General features: G+C 37.7%; 1 protein-coding gene across 17 annotated transcripts in view; it reads left to right on the top strand.

The window, feature by feature from the left end:
- The window catches only part of LOC103690071 (interaptin-like), a 280,846-nt gene that overhangs the window by 111,941 nt on the left and 150,051 nt on the right, over positions 1-18,854 (top strand). For 14 of the 17 annotated variants that reach the window (XM_063277012.1, XM_063277016.1, XM_063277018.1 and 11 more), the window contains 6 exons: positions 2,493-2,560; positions 2,950-3,043; positions 9,344-9,411; positions 9,770-9,863; positions 15,994-16,067; positions 16,458-16,551. The exons of 2 other annotated variants lie outside the window; for them this stretch is intronic. In XM_063277012.1, coding sequence (XP_063133082.1) covers positions 2,493-2,560; positions 2,950-3,043; positions 9,344-9,411; positions 9,770-9,863; positions 15,994-16,067; positions 16,458-16,551 — 492 coding nt within the window. The remainder of the gene's footprint in view (positions 1-2,492; positions 2,561-2,949; positions 3,044-9,343; positions 9,412-9,769; positions 9,864-15,993; positions 16,068-16,457; positions 16,552-18,854) is intronic. One more of the 17 variants, XM_063277015.1, reaches the window with a different exon arrangement.

Below are 18,854 nucleotides of genomic sequence, written 5' to 3'. Positions count from 1 at the left end.
TGTTCCATAAGTTTGGGAATGTTGTGTCTTCATATTCATTAAGTTCTAAGAAGTTATTAATATCTTTCTTTATGTTTTCCTTGACCAAGTTGTCATTGAGGAGAGCATTGTTAAACTTCCATGTATATGTGGGCTTTCTGAACTTATTGTTGTTATTAAGACCAGACTTAGTGCATGCTGTTCTTTTAGGGTGCATGGGATCATTTCTATCTTCCTGTATCTGTTGAGGCCTGTTTTGTGGCCAATGATATGGTCAATTTTAGCGTAGGTTCCATTAGGTGCTGAGAAGAAGGTCCATCCTTTTTTTATTTTTTTTTATTAACTTGAGTATTTCTTATTTACATTTCGAGTGTTATTCCCTTTCCCGGTTTCCCGGCAAACATCCCCCTAATCCCTCCCCCTCCCCTTCTTTATGGGTGTTCCCGTCCCCATCCTCCCCCCATTGTCACCCTCCCCCCAACAATCACGTTCACTGGGGGTTCAGTCTTAACAGGACCAAGGGCTTCCTCTTCCACTGGTGACCTTACTAGGATATTCATTGCTACCTATGAGGTCAGAGTCCAGGGTCAGTCCATGTATAGTCTTTAGGTAGTGGCTTAGTCCCTGGAAGCTCTGGTTGCTTGACATTGTTGTTCATAAGGTGTCTCGAGCTCCTTCAAGCTCTTCGAGTTCTTTCTCTGATTCCTTCAACAGGGGTCCAGTTCAGTGGTTTGCTGCTGGCATTCCCCTCTGTATTTGCTGTGTTCTGGCTGTGTCTCTCAGGAGCGATCTACATCCGGCTCCTGTCGGCCTGCGTCTAAGCATACAACCAAAAATATCCTTTTGTTTTAGGGTTTAATGTTCTATTAATATCTGTTAAATGCATTTGGTTTATACCTTCTGTTAGTTTCTCTATGTCTCTGTATAATTTGTGTTTCTGTGATCTGTCTTGTGATGAGAGTGGGTGTTAAAATCTCCTATTAATTTTATGTGATGTGCAGTGTCTGCTTTGAACTTTAGTAAGGTTTCTTTGATGAATGTAAATGCTCTTGCATTTGGAGCATTGATATTTAGGATTGAGAGTTTATCTTGGTGGATTTTTCCTTTGATGAATATGAAGTGTCCTTCTTGATCTTTTTTAGCGAGTTTTGGTTGAAAGTCAAATTTGTTTGATGTTAGGATGGCAACTCCAGCGTTTCTTCAGGCCATTTGCTTTGAAAGTTGTTTTCCATCCATTTATTCTGAGGTAGTGTCTGTCTTTGTCACTGAGGTGTGTTTCCTGCATGCAGCAAAACGTCCTTAACCCCAGTTTTCCTGATTGTTCTCTCAGCTTGAGGGAGCAGTTCTGAAATCGTAGATTAACAACTACCCCTGATGATGTGAACCAGTGAAGTCTCATGGATTTGTCAGATCATCAGATTATTTATACCCTGAACGTTAAGAAAAATCCTATGAGTACAGTATTGAATAACAAGGAAAAACTACAGATGGAAAAAACATGTTTTCTAAAAAGGTACATGAATAGCAACATGTGAAGTAAACTTACTCCTATCCTCTACACGTGGAGGAGCACAAAAACACAGTTTAATGTAGCATTTACTAATTTTGCCTTATTTTTCAGAAACTGGGCATCAATGGTTCTACATCTGGATATTTCTCTCAATATTATGACTTATCGTATTATTTCTCAATGCTTTTCTTTGTAAAATAACTTAGCTTTTGAGCAGATTTGCTGACACAGCACTTTTGACTCATTACACAGGCATTGAAGACTGACACATCTCTGAATTTGTGGCATGCTTCATCTATAGAAATAGTTCCAGTCAGCCAGGGAGTCACCAAAATATCTTGTCTCAAACAAACCAAAAAACAAACAAACAAACAGATAAACAAAGAAAAACAAATAGCCCTCCTCTCCCCAAAACAATGTAGCACTTATTTTACCTTGGTTTTTTGCATGTAAGAGAAGATATTCTCCACACGTAGATACACATGTCATGAGACAAATTACTTACCTATCTTGATGTTATTTATCTTCAAATAGCATTTAGTAAAACATGGTTAGGGATCATAATTTACTAAAGAACACAGTAGTAATTTATTCTTGGAGACATCCTTATATGTAACATATACTAATATAAGTAATATTCACTTCATATTTCGTGATTTCCTGAGATATAATTGTATAAATTATTACCTTATGTAGTTTACCATTTCTCCCCACTTGGCCCATTATTGCAATTTCAGTAACAGATAAAATTTATTTGTTAAATAGCACAATTTATTTTGATATTGGAATTACCAGCCATCCTCACTTTAGGCTTTATGGTTATTAGAGTCCTATTGTAACAGCTGTTGACTACAATTTCCACAGAGTCACAGTAAATACATGGAAGGGCAGAAACTTTCATATTTCCTGTGAGAATTGAGCATAGTTCAGGACTGCAGAAGTGCAGGATTGCACAGCATTTATTGGACTATGACTAACACATTTATCTTCCATTTATGCCCAGACTTTTAGCTCCAAGTCACGAAAAGATGCTTCAAGTCGAGAAGAGGACATGCTGGAGCAGCAAGAGAGGTACAATGGAAAGCAGAATGGCAAGGAAATTGAGAGCCCATAATGGAAATAAGCAATACAAGATGAAGTCATAGCATTTCTGATAAGAGTCCTTTCTGGTGCCATTGAGAAGTTCCTGCTGAAGTTGTTTGAATTATGGACCTGCATGCTGGGTTGGGGTTCAGCAGTATGCATGCTTTATATGTTCAAGGACCACATGCACAGAAGTAGAAATGCATACTTTTAACCTTATCTCAAAAGTTGCTGTGTGGACAACATTGCACAGCCAGAAAACATGGTTACCAAGCCATTCACTTGAATAATTTTAGAAAACAATCTAAATATTTCAGGAGCTCTCTGTTGTGTTTAATTTATCTGTGAGCCTAATTATTTTACAATATGGTTTTCAGTTCGAAACATGACTTTGTGCAGCTAAAAGTTAAGACAGAATGTCGAACAGAAGAATTAGAACAGCCTCAGATGACCTTGGATGGTACAAGTTGGGTAAGTGAGTTGTATTCAGAATACCGTTTTTCTTTTTCAAGTGGGGCTGTATAGTAATATTTCAGGCACCATGAGAAATATCTCAAGAGCAACAGCAGGCATATCCACTCTGCCAACATACCTGCAAAACTGCAGTGAACACAAATGAAACAATGAATAAATTTCACAATTTTGAAATGATACATTTTACAAATTAGATTTAGCTAATCATTTGAGTGTATTGTCACGTGACTGCCCTAGTGAGCATGGAAGAGAGACAACAACCTGTGCAACTTGGTTCTTTTCTCACACTGTGTGTGTTCCTGGGAATGAACTCTGATCAACAGGGAGGCTTGTTGTCAACCACCTAAACCCATGAGCTCTCTTGTGTGTCTGAAATATACTTATGTTATATATTTTGTTGATCAGCTAATAACCTTAACACTGATGTTATCTATTTTTGAAACTCACCCATAGGGATAACTTTTTAATTAGTTTTTTTGTTTTTATGTTTTATTAGATATACTCCTTTACTTACATTTAAGATCTTTTTCTGCTTCCCAGTTACCTGTCCTTAAGCATCCATTCCCTCACTTCCCTTTCCCCCACTGGGTAGTGAACACTATAGAATCATTCTTATTGCCCCCACTCCATACTCCGCTGCACTGTGAGTTCAACCTTGGCAATACTAAGGGTTTTCCCCTCACTGGTGGCCCATAATATTATTCTTTGCTAAATATGCAGTTGGAGCCCTGGGCCATTCCATGTATAGTCTTTGTGTAGTGGTTTAGTCACTGGAACCTCTGGTTGGTTGGCATTGTTGTTGTTATGTGGTTGCAAGTTTTGTCAACTCTCTCAATACTTCCTCTGACTCCCCCCATAGGGTGCCATATTCTCAGTTCAGTGGTTTACTGCTAGCATTGACTTCTGCATTGGACATGCTCTGGATGTGTCTCCCCAGGAGACCTATATTCAGCCCCTTTCAGCATGCATTTTCTAGCTTCATCAATCTCATGCCGTTTTTGTTACCGTATATAATTGGGCCAGTGTAGGGCAGGTTTTGAAGGGCCATTCTTTGAGTCACTGCTCTAAACTTTGCTTGCATATCCCTTCCTATGGATTATATCCCCCCTTTTAAGAAGGATTTGGAGCATCTGCATTTTGGTCATCCTTATTCTTGAGTTTCCTGTGTCCTGTGGATTGCATCTTGAGTAATTCAAGCTTTTTGCTAATATCCACTTATCAATGAGTGCAAGAGAAATGTGTTTTTCTGAGATTTTGTAAACTCACTCAGGATGATATTTTCTAGTTCCATCCATTTGTCCATGAATTTCATGAAGTCATTGTTTTTCATAGCTGAGTAGTACTCCATTGTGTAGATGTACCACACTTTTTGAAACCATTCCTCTGTTGAAAGGCATCTGGGTTCTTTCCAGCTTCTGGCTATTATAAATAAGGCTGATATGAACACAGTGGAGCATGTATCTTTGTTGTACGTTAGAGCACCTTTTGTGTAGATGCCCAAGAGAGATATATAGCTGGATCCTCAGGTAGTGGAATATCCAATTTTCTGAGGAACCCCCAGATTCATTTTCCAGAGTGGTTGAGGCAGTTTGCTGTCTCACCAACATTGGAGGAGTGTTCCTCTTTCCCACATCCTTGCCAGCATCTGCTGTCACTGGAGTTTTTGATCTTAGCCATTCTCACATGTCTGAGGTGGAATCACAGGGTTGATTCGATTTGCATTTCCCTGATGAGGAAGGAAGATGAACATTTCTTTAGGTGCTTTTTGGCCATTTGATATTCCTCAGCTGAGTATGTTTTTTTTATCTCTGTACTCCATTTTTAGAGCATCAGACTTTTTTTTTTTGGTTCTTTTTTCTGGAGCTGGGGACCGAACCCAGGGCCTTGTGCTTCCTAGGCAAGCGCTCTACCACTGAGCTAAATCGCCAACCCCTGTACTCCATTTTTAATATGGTTATTTGGCGCTCTGAAGTCAACTTCAGGAGTTCATTGTATATTTTGCATATTAGCCCTCCATCAGATGTAAGATTGGTAAAGACCTTTTCCCAATCTGTTGTTTGGTATTTTGTCCTAATGACAGTGTCTTTTGCTTTGCAAAAGCTTTTCAGTTTTATGACGTCCCTTTTTTTGATTCTTGATCTTAGAGCATGAGCCACTGTTGTTTTGTTTTTTTTCAGGAAATTTTGCCCAGTTGCCATGTGTTCAAGACTCTTCCCCACTTTTTCTTCTATTAGTTTGAGGGTATCTGGTTTGATATGGAGGACCATTATCTACCTGGACGTAAGCTTTGTACATGGTCATAAAAATTGATTGTTTTGCATTCTTCTACATTCTGACAACTAGTTGAACCAGCACCCTTTGTTGAAAATGTTATCATTTGTCCAATGCATGGTTTTAGGTCCTTTGTCAAAGATCAGGTGATCATAGCTATGTGGGTTCATTTTTGGGTCTTCAATTCTGTTCCACTGATCTACCTGCCTGTTTCTGTACAAATACCATACACATTTTATAACTGTCCCTCTGTAATACAGCATGAGTTAGGGTATCGTGATTCCCCCAGAAGTTCTTTTATTGTTGAGTATAGTTTTTGCCCTCCTGGGTTTTTTGTTATTCCACATGCATTTGCAAATTGCTCTTTCTATCTCTAAGAAGAATCAAGATGGAGTTTTGATGGGGATTGCATTTATTCTGTCGATTGCTTTTGGCAAAATGGCCACCTTTACTATATTAATCCTGCCTATTCATGCGCATGGAAGATCTTTCCACCTTCTAAGATCTTCCTCAATTTCTCTCTTCAGAGACTTGAAGTTCTTGTCATACAGATCTTTCACTTGCCTGTTTAAAGTCACACCAATCTATTTTATACTATTTTGGCCTATTTTGAAGGGTGTCATTTCCTAAATTTCTTTCTCAGCCTGTTTATCCTTTGAGTAGAGGTAGGCTACTGACTTGTTTAAGTTAATTTTAAATCCCGACACTTGATAATGCTGAAGTTGTTTATTGGGTTAAGCAGTTTTCTGGTGAGACTTTTGGGGTTGCTGCAGTACACCATCACATTGTCTGCAAATAGTGATATTTTGTTTTCTTCCTTTCTTATTTATATCCCTTTCACGTCCTTTGTCTGTCTCAGTGCTCTGACTAGGACTTTGAGTACTATATTGAAGAAGTAATGAGTGGGAAGTCTTTTTCTAGTCCCTAATTTAATGGGATTGCTTCTAGTTTCTCTCCATTTAGTTTAATGTTATCTACTGGTTTGCTGTGCATTGCTTTTACTATGTTTAAAGATGGACCTTGTATTCCTGATCTTTCCAGGACTTTTATCATGACGAGGTTTTGAATTTCGTCAAATGCTTTCCCCGCATCTAATGAAATGACCATGTCGTTCTTATCTTTGAGTTTGTTTATATAGTGGATTGCATTGATAGATTTTCGTATATTAAACCGTCCCAGCATCCCTGGAGTGAATCCTACTTGATCATGATGGATGATTGTTTTGATGAGTTCTTTTTCCAGTTTCCATGAATTTTGCTGGGTAGTTTTGTGTCAGTATTCCTAAGGGAAATTGGTCTGAAGTTCTCTTTCTTTTTGTGACATTATGTGGTTTTGGCAGAAGAGTACTTGTGGCTTCAAAGAAGGAATTTGTTAGTGCTCCATTTGTTCCTATTTTGTGGAATAATTTGGACAGTATTGGTATGAGGTCTTCTATGAAGGTGTGAGGAAATTCTGCACTGATCCCATCTGGACCTGTTCTCTTTTTGTTTGGGAGACTTTTAATAACTGCCTCTATTTCTTTAGGAGTTATGGGGTTATTTATATGGTTTATTTCTTCCTGATATATCTTTGGTACTTGGTATCTGTGTAGGAAATTTTCCATTTTCTCCAGATTTTCCTCTTTTGTTGTATATAGGGATTTGTAGTAGTATTTGATGATTTTTCAAATTTCTTCTGATTCTGTTGTTATGTCTCCTTTTTCATTTCTGAGTTTGTTAATATTGATATAATCTCTATGATCTCTGTTTAGTCTGACAAAGACTTTACCTATTTGTTGATTTTCTCCAAGAACCAGGTCCTGGTTTTGTTGATTCCTTATATAGTCTTTTTTCATTTCTACTTGGTTGATTTCAGTCCTGAGTTTTTTTTATTTGTTTCCTTCTACTCTTCTTGGGTTTACTAATTTCTTTTAGTCCTAGTGTTTTAGGTGTGCTGTCAACATTCTTACATCTGCTCTCTCCTGTTTCTTTTTGCAGGCTCTCAGAGGTATGAGGTTTAATCTTAGTACTGCTTTCATTGTGTTCCATAAGTTTGGGAATGTAGTATCTTCATATTCATTAAGTTCTAAGAAGTCATCAATATCTTTCTTTATGTTTTCCTTGACCAAGTTGTCATTGAGGAGAGCATTGTTAAACTTCCATGTATATGTGTGCTTTCTGTCATTATTGTTGTTGTGAAGACCAGACTTAGTGCATGCTGTTCTTTTAGGATGCATGGGATCATTTCTATCTTCCTGTATTTGTTGTGGCCTGTTTTGCGGCCAATTATATGGTTAATTTTGGAGTGGGTTCCATTAGGTGCTGAGAAGAAGTTCTATCCTTTTGTTTTAGGTTGGAATGTTCTATAAATATCTGTTAAATGCATTTGGTGTATAACTCCTGTTAGTTTCTCTATGTCTCTGTATAATTTCTGTTTCCATGATCTGTCTTGTGATGAGAGTGGGTGTTAAAATCTCCTACTATTTTCATGTGATGTGCAATGTGTGCTTTGAGCTTTAGTAAGGTTTCTTTGATGAATGTAAATGCTCTTACATTTGGAGCATTGATATTTAGGATTGAGAGTTCATCTTGGTGGATTTTTACTTTGATGAATATAAAGTGTCCTTCTTGATCTTTTTTAGCGAGTTTTGGTTGAAAGTCAATTTTGTTTGATGTTAGAATTGCTACTCCAGCTTGTTTCTTCAGGCCATTTGCTTGGAAAGTTGTTTTCCATCCATTTATTCTGAGGTAGTGTCTGTCTTTGTCACTGAGGTGTGTTTCCTGCATGCAGCAAAAAGTCCTTAACCCCAGTTTTCCTGATTGTTCTCTGAGCTTGAGGGAGCAGTCCTGACTTCCTAGATTATCAGCTACCCCTCGTTGTGTGAACCAGTAAAGTCTCATGGATTAGTCAGATCATCAGAATCTTTATACTCTGAACATTAAGAACAATCCTATCAGTACAGTATTCAATAACAAGGAAAAGCCATAGATTGGAAAAAGCATGTTTTCTAAAAAGGTACATGAATAACAACATGTGAAGTAAACTTACTCCTCTCTGCTACACGTGGAGGAGCACAAAAACACAGTTTAATGCAACATTTACTAATTTTGCCTTATTTTTGAGAAATTGTGCATCAGTGGTTCTACATCTGGATATTTCTCTTAATCTTGTGACTTTTTGTGTTGTTTATCAATGCTTTTCTCTGTAAAACAGCTTAGCTTTTGAGCAGATGTTTTGACACAGCCCTTTTGACTCATTACATAGGCATTGAAGACTGAGGAATCCCTGAATTTGTGGCATGCTTCGTCTATAGGAATAGTTCCAGTCAGCCAGGGTTTCAGTAGAAATCTTGTCTCAAACCAACCTACCAACCACTCAACCAACCAACCAACCAACCAACAAACAAGCAAACAGACAAACAAACAAAAACAAATAGCCCTCCTCTGCCCAAAACAATGTAGCACCTATTTTACCTTGTTTTTTGCATATAAGAGAAGTTATTCTCCACAGATAGATACACATGTGATGAGTCGAATTACTTACCTATCTTGATGCTATTTATCTTCAAATAGCATTTAGCAAAACATGCTTCGGGGTCATAATTTAGTAAAGAACACAGTAGTAATTTATTCTTGGAGACATCCTAATATGTAACATATACTAATACAAGTAATATTCTCTTCATATTCAGTGAAGTGTTTCCTGAGATATAATTGTATAAATTATTACCTTATGTAGTTTACCATTTCTCCCCAATTTGGCCCATTATTGCAATTTCAGTAACAGATAAAAATTTAATGGTTAAAACACACAATTTATTTTGATATTAGAATTGCCAGCTATCCTCATTTTAGGCTCTATGGCCATGAGAGTCCTATTGTAACAGCTGTTGACTACAGTTTCCACAGAGTCACAGTAAATACATGGAAGGGAAGAAACTTTCATATTTCCTGAGAGAATCGAGCATAGTACAGGACCGCAGAACTGCAGTATTGCACAGCATGTTTTAGACTATGACTAACATATTCATCTTCCATTTATGCCCAGACGTTTAGCTCCAAGTCACGAAAAGATGCTGCAAGTAGTGAAGAGGACATGCTGGAGCAGTTAGAGAGGTACAATGGAAAGCAATACGGAGTACAAGATGAAGTCGTAGCATTTCTGATAAGAGTCCTTTCTGGTGCCATTGAGAAGTTACTGCCTGAAGTTGTTTGAATTATGGACCTGCATGCTGGGTTGGGGTTCAGCAGTATGCGTGCTTTATGTGTTCAAGGACCACATGCACAGAAGTAGAAATGTATACTTTTAACCTTATCTCAAACTTTCTGTGTGGATAACATTGCACAGCCAGAAAAATGATTGTTACCAAGCCATTTACTTGAATAATTTTAGAAAAGAATCTAAATAATTTAGGAGCTCTCTGTTGTGTTTAATTTATCTGTGAGCCTAATTATTTTACAATATGGTTTTCAGTTCGAAATGTGACTTTGTGAAGCTAAAAGGTACCACAGAATGTCAAACAGAAGATTTAGAACAGCCTCAGATGACTTTGGATGGTAAAACTTGGGTAAGTGTGTTGTATTCAGATTACCATTTTTCTTTTTCAAGTAGGTCTGTATAGTCATATTTCAGGCACCATGAGAAACATCTCAAGAGCAACAGCAGGCATATTTACTCTGCACACTTATGTGCAAAACTGCAGTGAACACAAATGAAACAATGAATAAATTTCACAAGTTCGAAATGATACATTGTACAAATTAGATTTAGCTAATCATTTGTGTGTATTGTCACATGACTGCCCTAGTGAGTACGGAAGAGGGACAACAACCTGTGGAGCTTGGTTCTTTCCTCACACTGTGTGTGTTCCTGGGAATGAACTCTGATCGACAGGGAGGCTTGGTGTCAACCACCTATACCCATGAAGCTATCTTGTCTGTCTGAAATATACTTACGTATACATATTTTCTTGAACGTCTAATAACCTTAAAACTGATGTTATCTATTTGTGAAACTCACCCACTGGGATAATTTTTTAATTTTTTTTGTTTTTGCTTTATAAGATATGCTCCTTTACTTACATTTCAGACCTTATTCGACTTCCCAGTTTCCTGTCCATGAACAACCATTCCCTCCACTCCCTCACACCACCGGGTAGTGAACACTATAGACCACCCTTATTTTCCCCCCTCCATACTCCGCTGCACTGGGGGACCAACCTTGGCAGGACCAAGGGATTCCCCTTCCCTGGTGCCCCAATAAGTATATTCTATGCTACATATGCAGTTGGAGCCCTGGGTCAGTCCATGTATAGTCTTTGTGTAGTGGTTTAGTCACTGGAACCTCTGGTTGGTTGGCATTGTTGTTGTTATGTGGTTGCAAGCTTCTTCAGCTCTTTCAATACGTCCTCTGACTCCACCAAGTGTGCCATATTCTCAGTTCAGTGGTTTGTTGCTAGCATTGACTTCTGCATTGGACATGCTCTGGATGTGTCACTCAGGAGAGACCTATATTCAGTCCCTTTCAGCATGCATTTTCTTGCTTCATCATTCTTATGTTTTGGTCACTGTACATAATTGGGCCACATGTAGGGCAGGTTTTGAAGGGCTGTTCTTTGAGTCACTGCTCTAAACTTTGCTTGCATTTCCCTTCCTATGGATTATTTCCTGCCTTTTAAGTAGGCGTGGGAGCATCTGCATTTTGGTCATCCTTCTTCTTGAGCTTCCTGTGGCCTTTGTATTGCATCTTGGGTAATTCGAGCTTTTCGGTAATATCCACTTATCAATGACTGCAAGAGAAATGTGTTTTTCTGTGATTGTGTAAACTCACTCAGGATGATATTTTCTAGTTCCATCCCTTTGCCTATGAATTTCATGAAGTCACTGTTTTTCATAGGTGACTAGTACTACACTGTGTAGATGTACCACATTTTTTGAAACCATTCCTCTGTTGAAAGGCATCCAGGTTCTTTCCAGTTTCTGGCTATTATAAATAAGGCTGCTATGAACACAGTGAAGCATGTGTCTTTGCTGTATGTTAAAGCATCTTTTGTGTAGATGCCCAAGAGAGATAGCTGGATCTCAGGTAGTGGACTATCTAATATTCTGAGGAACCTCCCGATTGATTTCCAGAGTGGTTGAAGCAGTTTGCCATCTCACCAACATTGGAAGCGTGTTCCTTTTTCTCCACATCTTCGCCGGCATCTGCTGTCACTGGAGTTTTTGAACTTAGCCATTCTGACAAGTCTGAGGTGGAATCTCAGGGTTGATTCGATTTGCATTTCCCTGATGAGGAAGGAGTTGAACATTTCTTTAGGTGCTTTTTGATTCATCAGCTGAGAATGTATTGTTTATCTCTGTACTCCATTTTTAATATGGTTATTGGGTGCTCTGCTGTCAACTTCTGGAGATCTTTGTATATTTTGGATATTAGCCCTCTATGAGATGTAACATTGGTAAACATCTTTTCCCAATCTGTTGCTTTCCATTTTGTCCTAATGACAATGTCTTTTGCTTTGCAAAAGCTTTGCAGTTTTATGAGGTCCTTTTCGTAGATTCTTGATCTTAGAGTATGAGCCATCGTTGTTTTTTTTTTTTTTTTTTCAGCAAATTTTGCCTGGTGCACATGTGTTCAAGATTCTTCCCCACTTTTTCTTCTATTAGTTTGAGGGTACCTTGTTTGATGTGGAGGATCTTTATTTACCTGGACTTAAGCTTTGTACATGGTCATAAAAATGGATTGATTTGCATTCTTGTACATGCTGAACACCAGTTGAACCAGCACCCTTTGTTGAAAATATTTTCATTGTTCCAATGCATGGTTTTGGGTCCTTTGTCAAAGATCAGGTGATCATAGCTATGTTGGTTCATTTCTGGGTCTTCAATTCTGTTCCACTAATCTACCAGTCTGTCTCTGTACAAATACCATACATATTTTGTAACTGTTCCTCTGTAATACAGCATGCGGTAGGGGATCGTGATTCCCCCAGAAGTTTTTATTGTTGAGTATAGTTTTTGTTATCCAGGGTTTTTTGTTATTACATATGCATTTGCAAATTACTCTTTCTATCTCTATGAAGAATCGAGTTGGAGTTTGATGGGTATTGCATTTAATCTGCAGATTGTTTTGGCAAAATGGCCATCTCTGCTATATTAATCCTGCCTAATCATGAGCAAGGAAGATCTTTCCATCTTCTAAGATCTTCCTCAATTTCTCTCTTCAGAGACTTGAAGTTCTTGTCATACAGATCTTTCACTTGCCTGTTTAACGTCACACCCATCTATTTTATACTGTTTGGCCTATTGTGAAGGGTGTCATTTCCTTAATTTTTTCTCAGCCTGTTTATCCTTTGAGTAGAGGTAGGCTACCAGTTTGTTTAAGTTCATTTTAAATCCTGACACTTGATAATGCTGAAGTTGTTTATTGGTGTAAGTAGTTCTGTGGTGGAACTTTTGGGGTTTCTAAAGTACACCATCATATCATCTGCAAATAGTGATATTTGTTTTCTTCCTTTCCAATTTGTATCCCTTTGACCTCCTGTGGTTGTCTGATTGGTCTGAGAAGGACTCTGCGTATTATATTGAAGAAGTAGTGATTGGGAAGTCTTTTTCTAGTCTCTAATTTTAGTGTGATTGCTTCTAGTTTCTCTCCATTTAGTTTGATGTCATCTACTGGTTTGGTGTGTATTGCTTTTACTATGTTTAGATGTGGACCTTGTATTCCTGATCTTTCCAGGACTTTTATCATGAAGAGGTTTTGAAATTTGTCAAATGCTTTCTCTGCATCTAATGAAATGACCATGTTGTTCTTATATTTGACCTTGTTTATATAGTGGATTCATTGATGAATTTTTGTATGTAAACCATCCCTGCATCCCCGGGATGAAGCCTACTTGATCATGATGAATGATTGTTTTGATGAGTTCTTGTTTTCAGTTTCCTAAAATTTTGTTGAATATTTTTGTGTCAATATTCCTAAGGGAAATAGGTCTCATGTTCTCTTTCTTTGTTGTGTCATTGTGTGATTTTGGCATAAGAGTACTTGTGGCTTCAAAGAAGGAATTTGGTAGTGCTCCATCTGTTTCTATTTTATGGAAAAGTTTGGACAGTATTGGTATGAGGTCTTCTATGAAGGTCTGAGAGAATTCTGCACTGATCCCATCTGGACCTGGGCTCTTTTTGTTTGGTAGACTTTTAATAACTGATTCTATTTCTTCAGGAGTTATGTGGTTATTTAGATGGTTTATTTCATCCTGACTTATCTTTGGTACCTGGTATCTGTGTAGGAAATTCTCCATTTCCTCAAGATTTTCACGTTTTGTTGAATACAAAGTTTTGCAGTAGGAACTGATTATTTTTTTTTAATTTCTTAAGATTCTGTTATGTTTCCCTTTTCATTTCTGATTTTGTTAATTTTGATACACTCTCTGTGACCTCAGTTTAGTCTGGCTAAGGCTTTATCTATTTGTTGATTTTCTCAAAGAACCAGATCCTGGTTTTGTTGATTCCTTATATAGTCTTTTTCATTTCTACTTGGTTAATTTCAGCCCTGAGTTTTAATATTTCCTTCCTTCTACTCCTCTTGGGTTTATTTATTTCTTTTAGTTCTAGAGATTTTAGGTGTGCTGTCTAGGTTCTGACATCTGCTTTCTCCTGTTTCTTTTTTCAGGCTCTCAGAGGTGTGAGTTTTAGTCACTGCTAGTACCTCTTTCATTGTGTTCCATAAGTTTGGGAATGTTGTGTCTTCATATTCATTAAGTTCTAAGAAGTTATTAATATCTTTCTTTATGTTTTCCTTGACCAAGTTGTCATTGAGGAGAGCATTGTTAAACTTCCATGTATATGTGGGCTTTCTGAACTTATTGTTGTTATTAAGACCAGACTTAGTGCATGCTGTTCTTTTAGGGTGCATGGGATCATTTCTATCTTCCTGTATCTGTTGAGGTCTGTTTTGTGGCCAATGATATGGTCAATTTTAGCGTAGGTTCCATTAGGTGCTGAGAAGAAGGTCTATCCTTTTGTTTTAGGATGTAATGTTCTATTAATATCTGTTAAATGCATTTGGTTTATACCTTCTGTTAGTTTCTCTATGTCTCTGTATAATTTGTGTTTCTCTGATCTGTCTTGTGATGAGAGTGGGTGTTAAAATCTCCTATTAATTTTATGTGATGTGCAGTGTCTGCTTTGAACTTTAGTAAGGTTTCTTTGATGAATGTAAATTCTCTTGCATTTGGAGCATTGATATTTAGGATTGAGAGTTTATCTTGGTGGATTTTTCCTTTGATGAATATGAAGTGTCCTTCTTGATTTTTTTTAATGAGTTTTGGTTGAAAGTCAATTTTGTTTGATGTTAGGATGGTTACTCCAGCGTGTTTTTCAGGCCATTTGCTTGGAAAGTTGTTTTCCATCCATTTATTCTGAGGTAGTGTCTGTCTTTGTCACTGAGGTGTGTTTCCTGCATGCAGCAAAACATCCTTAACCCCAGTTTTCCTGATTGTTCTCTGAGCTTGAGGGAGCAGTCCTGAATTTGTAGATTAACAAATACCCCTGATGATGTGAACCAGTAAAGTCTCATGGATTAGTCAGATCATCAGACTATTTATACTTTGAACGTTAAGAAAAATCCTATGAGTACAGTATTCAATAACAAGGAAAAGCCACAGATGGAAAAAAGCATTTTTTTCTAAAAAGGTACATGAATAACAACATGTGAAGTAAACTTACTCCTATCCTCTACACGTGGAGGAGCACAAAAACACAGTTTAATGTAGCATTTACAATTTTGCCTTATTTTTCAGAAATTGGGCATCAATGGTTCTACATCTGGATATTTCTCTCAATATTATGACTTATCGTGTTATTTCTCAATGCTTTTCTTTGTAAAACAGCTTAGCTTTTGAGCAGATTTGCTGACACAGCACTTTTGACTCATTACACAGGCAGTGAGGCAGATCTCTAAATTTGTGGCATGCTTCATCTACAGAATTAGTTCCAGTCAGCCAGGGATTCACCAAAATATCTTGCCTCAAACAAACCAAAAAACAAACAAACAAACAAACAAACAAACAATCAAACAGATAAACAAAGAAAAACAAATAGCCCTCCTCTCCCCAAAACAATGTAGCACTTATTTTACCTTGGTTTTTTGCATGTAAGAGAAGATATTCTCCACATGTAGATACACATGTCATGAGACAAATTACTTACCTATCTTGATGCTATTTATCTTCAAATAGCATTTAGTAAAACATGCTTCAGGGTCATAATTTACTAAAGAACACAGTAGTAATTTATTCTTGGAGACATCCTAATATGTAACATATACTAATATAAGTGATATTCACTTCATATCTCGTGATTTCCTGAGGTATAATTGTACAAATTATTACCTTATGTAGTTTACCATTTCTCCCCATTTGGCCCATTATTGCAATTTCAGTAACAGGTAAAATTTAATTGTTAAATAGCACAATTTATTTTGATATTGGAATTACCAGCCATCCTCACTTTAGGCTTTATGGTTATTAGAGTCCTATTGTAACAGCTGTTGACTACAGTTTCCACAGAGTCACAGTAAATACATGGAAGGGCAGAAACTTTCATATTTCTTGAGAGAATTGAGCATAGTGCAGGACTGCAGAAGTGCAGGATTGCACAGCATTTTTTGGACTATGACTAACACATTTATCTTCCATTTAGGCCCAGACGTTTAGCTCCCAGTCACGAAAAGATGCTTCAAGTAGAGAAGAGGAGATACTGGAGCAGCTAGAGAGGTACAATGGAAAGCAGTATGGCAAGGAAATTGAATACCCATAAAAGAAATAAGCAATACAAGATGAAGTCATAGCATTTCTGATAAGAGTCCGTTCTGGTGACATTGAGAAGTTCCTGCCTGAAGTTGTTTGAATTATGGACCTGCATGCTGGGTTGCGGTTCAGCAGTATGCATGCTTTATGTGTTCAAGGATCACATGCACAGAAGTAGAAATGCATACTTTTAACCTTATCTCAAAACTTGCTGTGTTGACAACATTGCACAGCCAGAAAACATGGTTACCAAGACATTCACTTGAATAATTTTAGAAAAGAATCTAAATATTTCAGGAGCTCTCTGTTGTGTTTAATGTATCTGTGAACCTAATTATTTTACAATATGGTTTTCAGTTGGAAACGTGACTTTGTGCAGCTAAAAATTACCACAGAATGTAAATCAGAAGAATTAGAACAGCCTCAGATGAGCTTGGATGGTACAAGTTGGGTAAGTGAGGTGTATTCAGAATACCGTTTTTCTTTTTCAAGTAGGGTTACATAGTAATATTTCAGGCACCATGAGAAATATCTCAAGAGCAACAGCAGGCATATTCACTCTGCAAACATACCTGCAAAACTGCAGTGAACACAAATGAAACAATGAATAAATTTCACAATTTTGAAATGATACATTTTACAAATTAGATTTAGCTAATCATTTGTGTGTATTGTCACGTGACTGCCCTAGTGAGCATGGAAGAGAGACAACAACCTGTGCAACTTGGTTCTTCTTCACACTGTGTGTGTTTCTGGGAATGAACTCTGATCAACAGGGAGGCTTGTTGTCAACCACCTATACCCATGAAGCTCTCTTGTGTGTCTGAAATATACTTACGTTATATATTTTGTTGATCATCTAATAACCTTAACACTGATGTTATCTATTTTTGAAACTCACCCATAGGGATAACTTTTTAATTAGTTTTTTGTTTTTATGTTTTATTAGATATACTCCTTTACTTTCATTTAAGATCTTTTTCTGCTTCCCAGTTACCTGTCCTTAAGCATCCATTCCCTCACTTCCCTTTCCCCCACTGGGTAGTGAACACTATAGAATCATTCTTATTGCCCCCACTCCATACTCCGCTGCACTGTGAGTTCAACCTTGGCAGTACTAAGAGTTTTCTCCTCGCTGGTGCCCCATAATTATATCCTTTGCTAAATATGCAGTTGGAGCCCTGGGCCATTCCATGTATAGTCTTTGTGTAGTGGTTTAGTCACTGGAACCTCTGGTTGGTTGGCATTGTTGTTTTTATGTGGTACAAGTTTCGTCAACTCTCTCAATACTTCCTCTGACTCCTCCAAGGGATCCATATTCTCAGTTCAGTGGTTTGCTGCTAGCATTGACTTCTGCATTGGACATGCTCTGGATGTGTCTCCCCAGGAGACCTGTATTCAGCCCCTTTCAGCATGCATTTTCTAGCTTCATCAATCTTATGCAGTTTTGGTTACTGTATATAATTGGGCCACATGTAGGGCAGGTTTTGAAGGGCCATTCTTTGAGTCACTGCTCTAAACTTTGCTTGCATATCGCTTCCTATGGATTATATCCCCCCTTTTAAGAAGGATTTGGAGCATCTGCATTTTGGTCATTCTTATTCTTGAGCTTCCTGTGGCCTGTGGATTGCATCTTGGGTAATTCGAGCTTTTTGCTAATATCCACTTATCAATGAGTGCAAGAAGTGCAAGAAGTGTGTTTCTCTGTGATTGTGTAAACTCACTCAGGATGATATTTTCTAGTTCCATCCATTTGTCCATGAATTTCATGAAGTCATTGTTTTTTATAGCTGAGTAGTACTCCATTGTGTAGATGTACCACACTTTTTGAAACTATTCCTCTTTTGAAAGGCATCTGGGTTCTTTCCAGCTTCTGGCTATTATAAATAAGGCTGATATGAACACAGTGGAGCATGTATCTTTGTTGTACGTTAGAGCACCTTTTGTGTAGATGCCCAAGAGAGATATATAGCTGGATCCTCAGGTAGTGGAATATCCAATTTTCTGAGGAACCCCCAGATTCATTTTCCAGAGTGGTTGAAGCAGTTTGCCGTCTCACCAACATCGGAGGAGTGTTCCTCTTTCCCCACCTCCTTGCCAGCATCTGCTGTCAATGGAGTTTTTGAACTTAGCCATTCTGACATGTCTGAGGTGGAATCTCAGGGTTGATTCGATTTGCATTTCCCTGATGAGGAAGGAAGTTGAACATTTCTTTAGGTGCTTTTTGGCCATTTGATATTCCTCAGCTGAGTATGTTTTGTTTATCTCTGTACTCCATTTTTAATATGGTTATTTGGCGCTCTGAAGTCAACTTTAGGAGTACATTGTATAGTTTGGATATTAGCCCTCCATCAGATATAAGATTGGTAAAGACCTTTTCCCAATCTGTTGTTTGTTATTTTGTCCTAATGACAGTGTCTTTTGTTTTGCAAAAGCTTTTCAGTTTTATGACGTCCCTTTTTTTGATTCTTGATCTTAGAGCATGAGCCACTGTTGTTTTTTTCAGGAAATTTTGCCCAGTTGCCATGTGTTCAAGACTCTTCCCCACTTTTTCTTCTATTAGTTTGAGGGTATCTGGTTTGATATGGAGGACCATTATCTACCTGGACGTAAGCTTTGTACATGGTCATAAAAATTGATTGTTTTGCATTCTTCTACATTCTGACAACCAGTTGAACCAGCACCCTTTGTTGAAAATGTTATCATTTGTCCAATGCATGGTTTTAGGTCCTTTGTCAAAGATCAGGTGATCAT

The sequence above is a fragment of the Rattus norvegicus genome, chromosome 17, assembly GCF_036323735.1.
Source record: "Rattus norvegicus strain BN/NHsdMcwi chromosome 17, GRCr8, whole genome shotgun sequence".
Lineage (NCBI taxonomy): Eukaryota > Metazoa > Chordata > Mammalia > Rodentia > Muridae > Rattus > Rattus norvegicus.
Note: the sequence above shows the minus strand (reverse complement) of the source record. Positions and strands in the feature narration are given on the sequence as shown.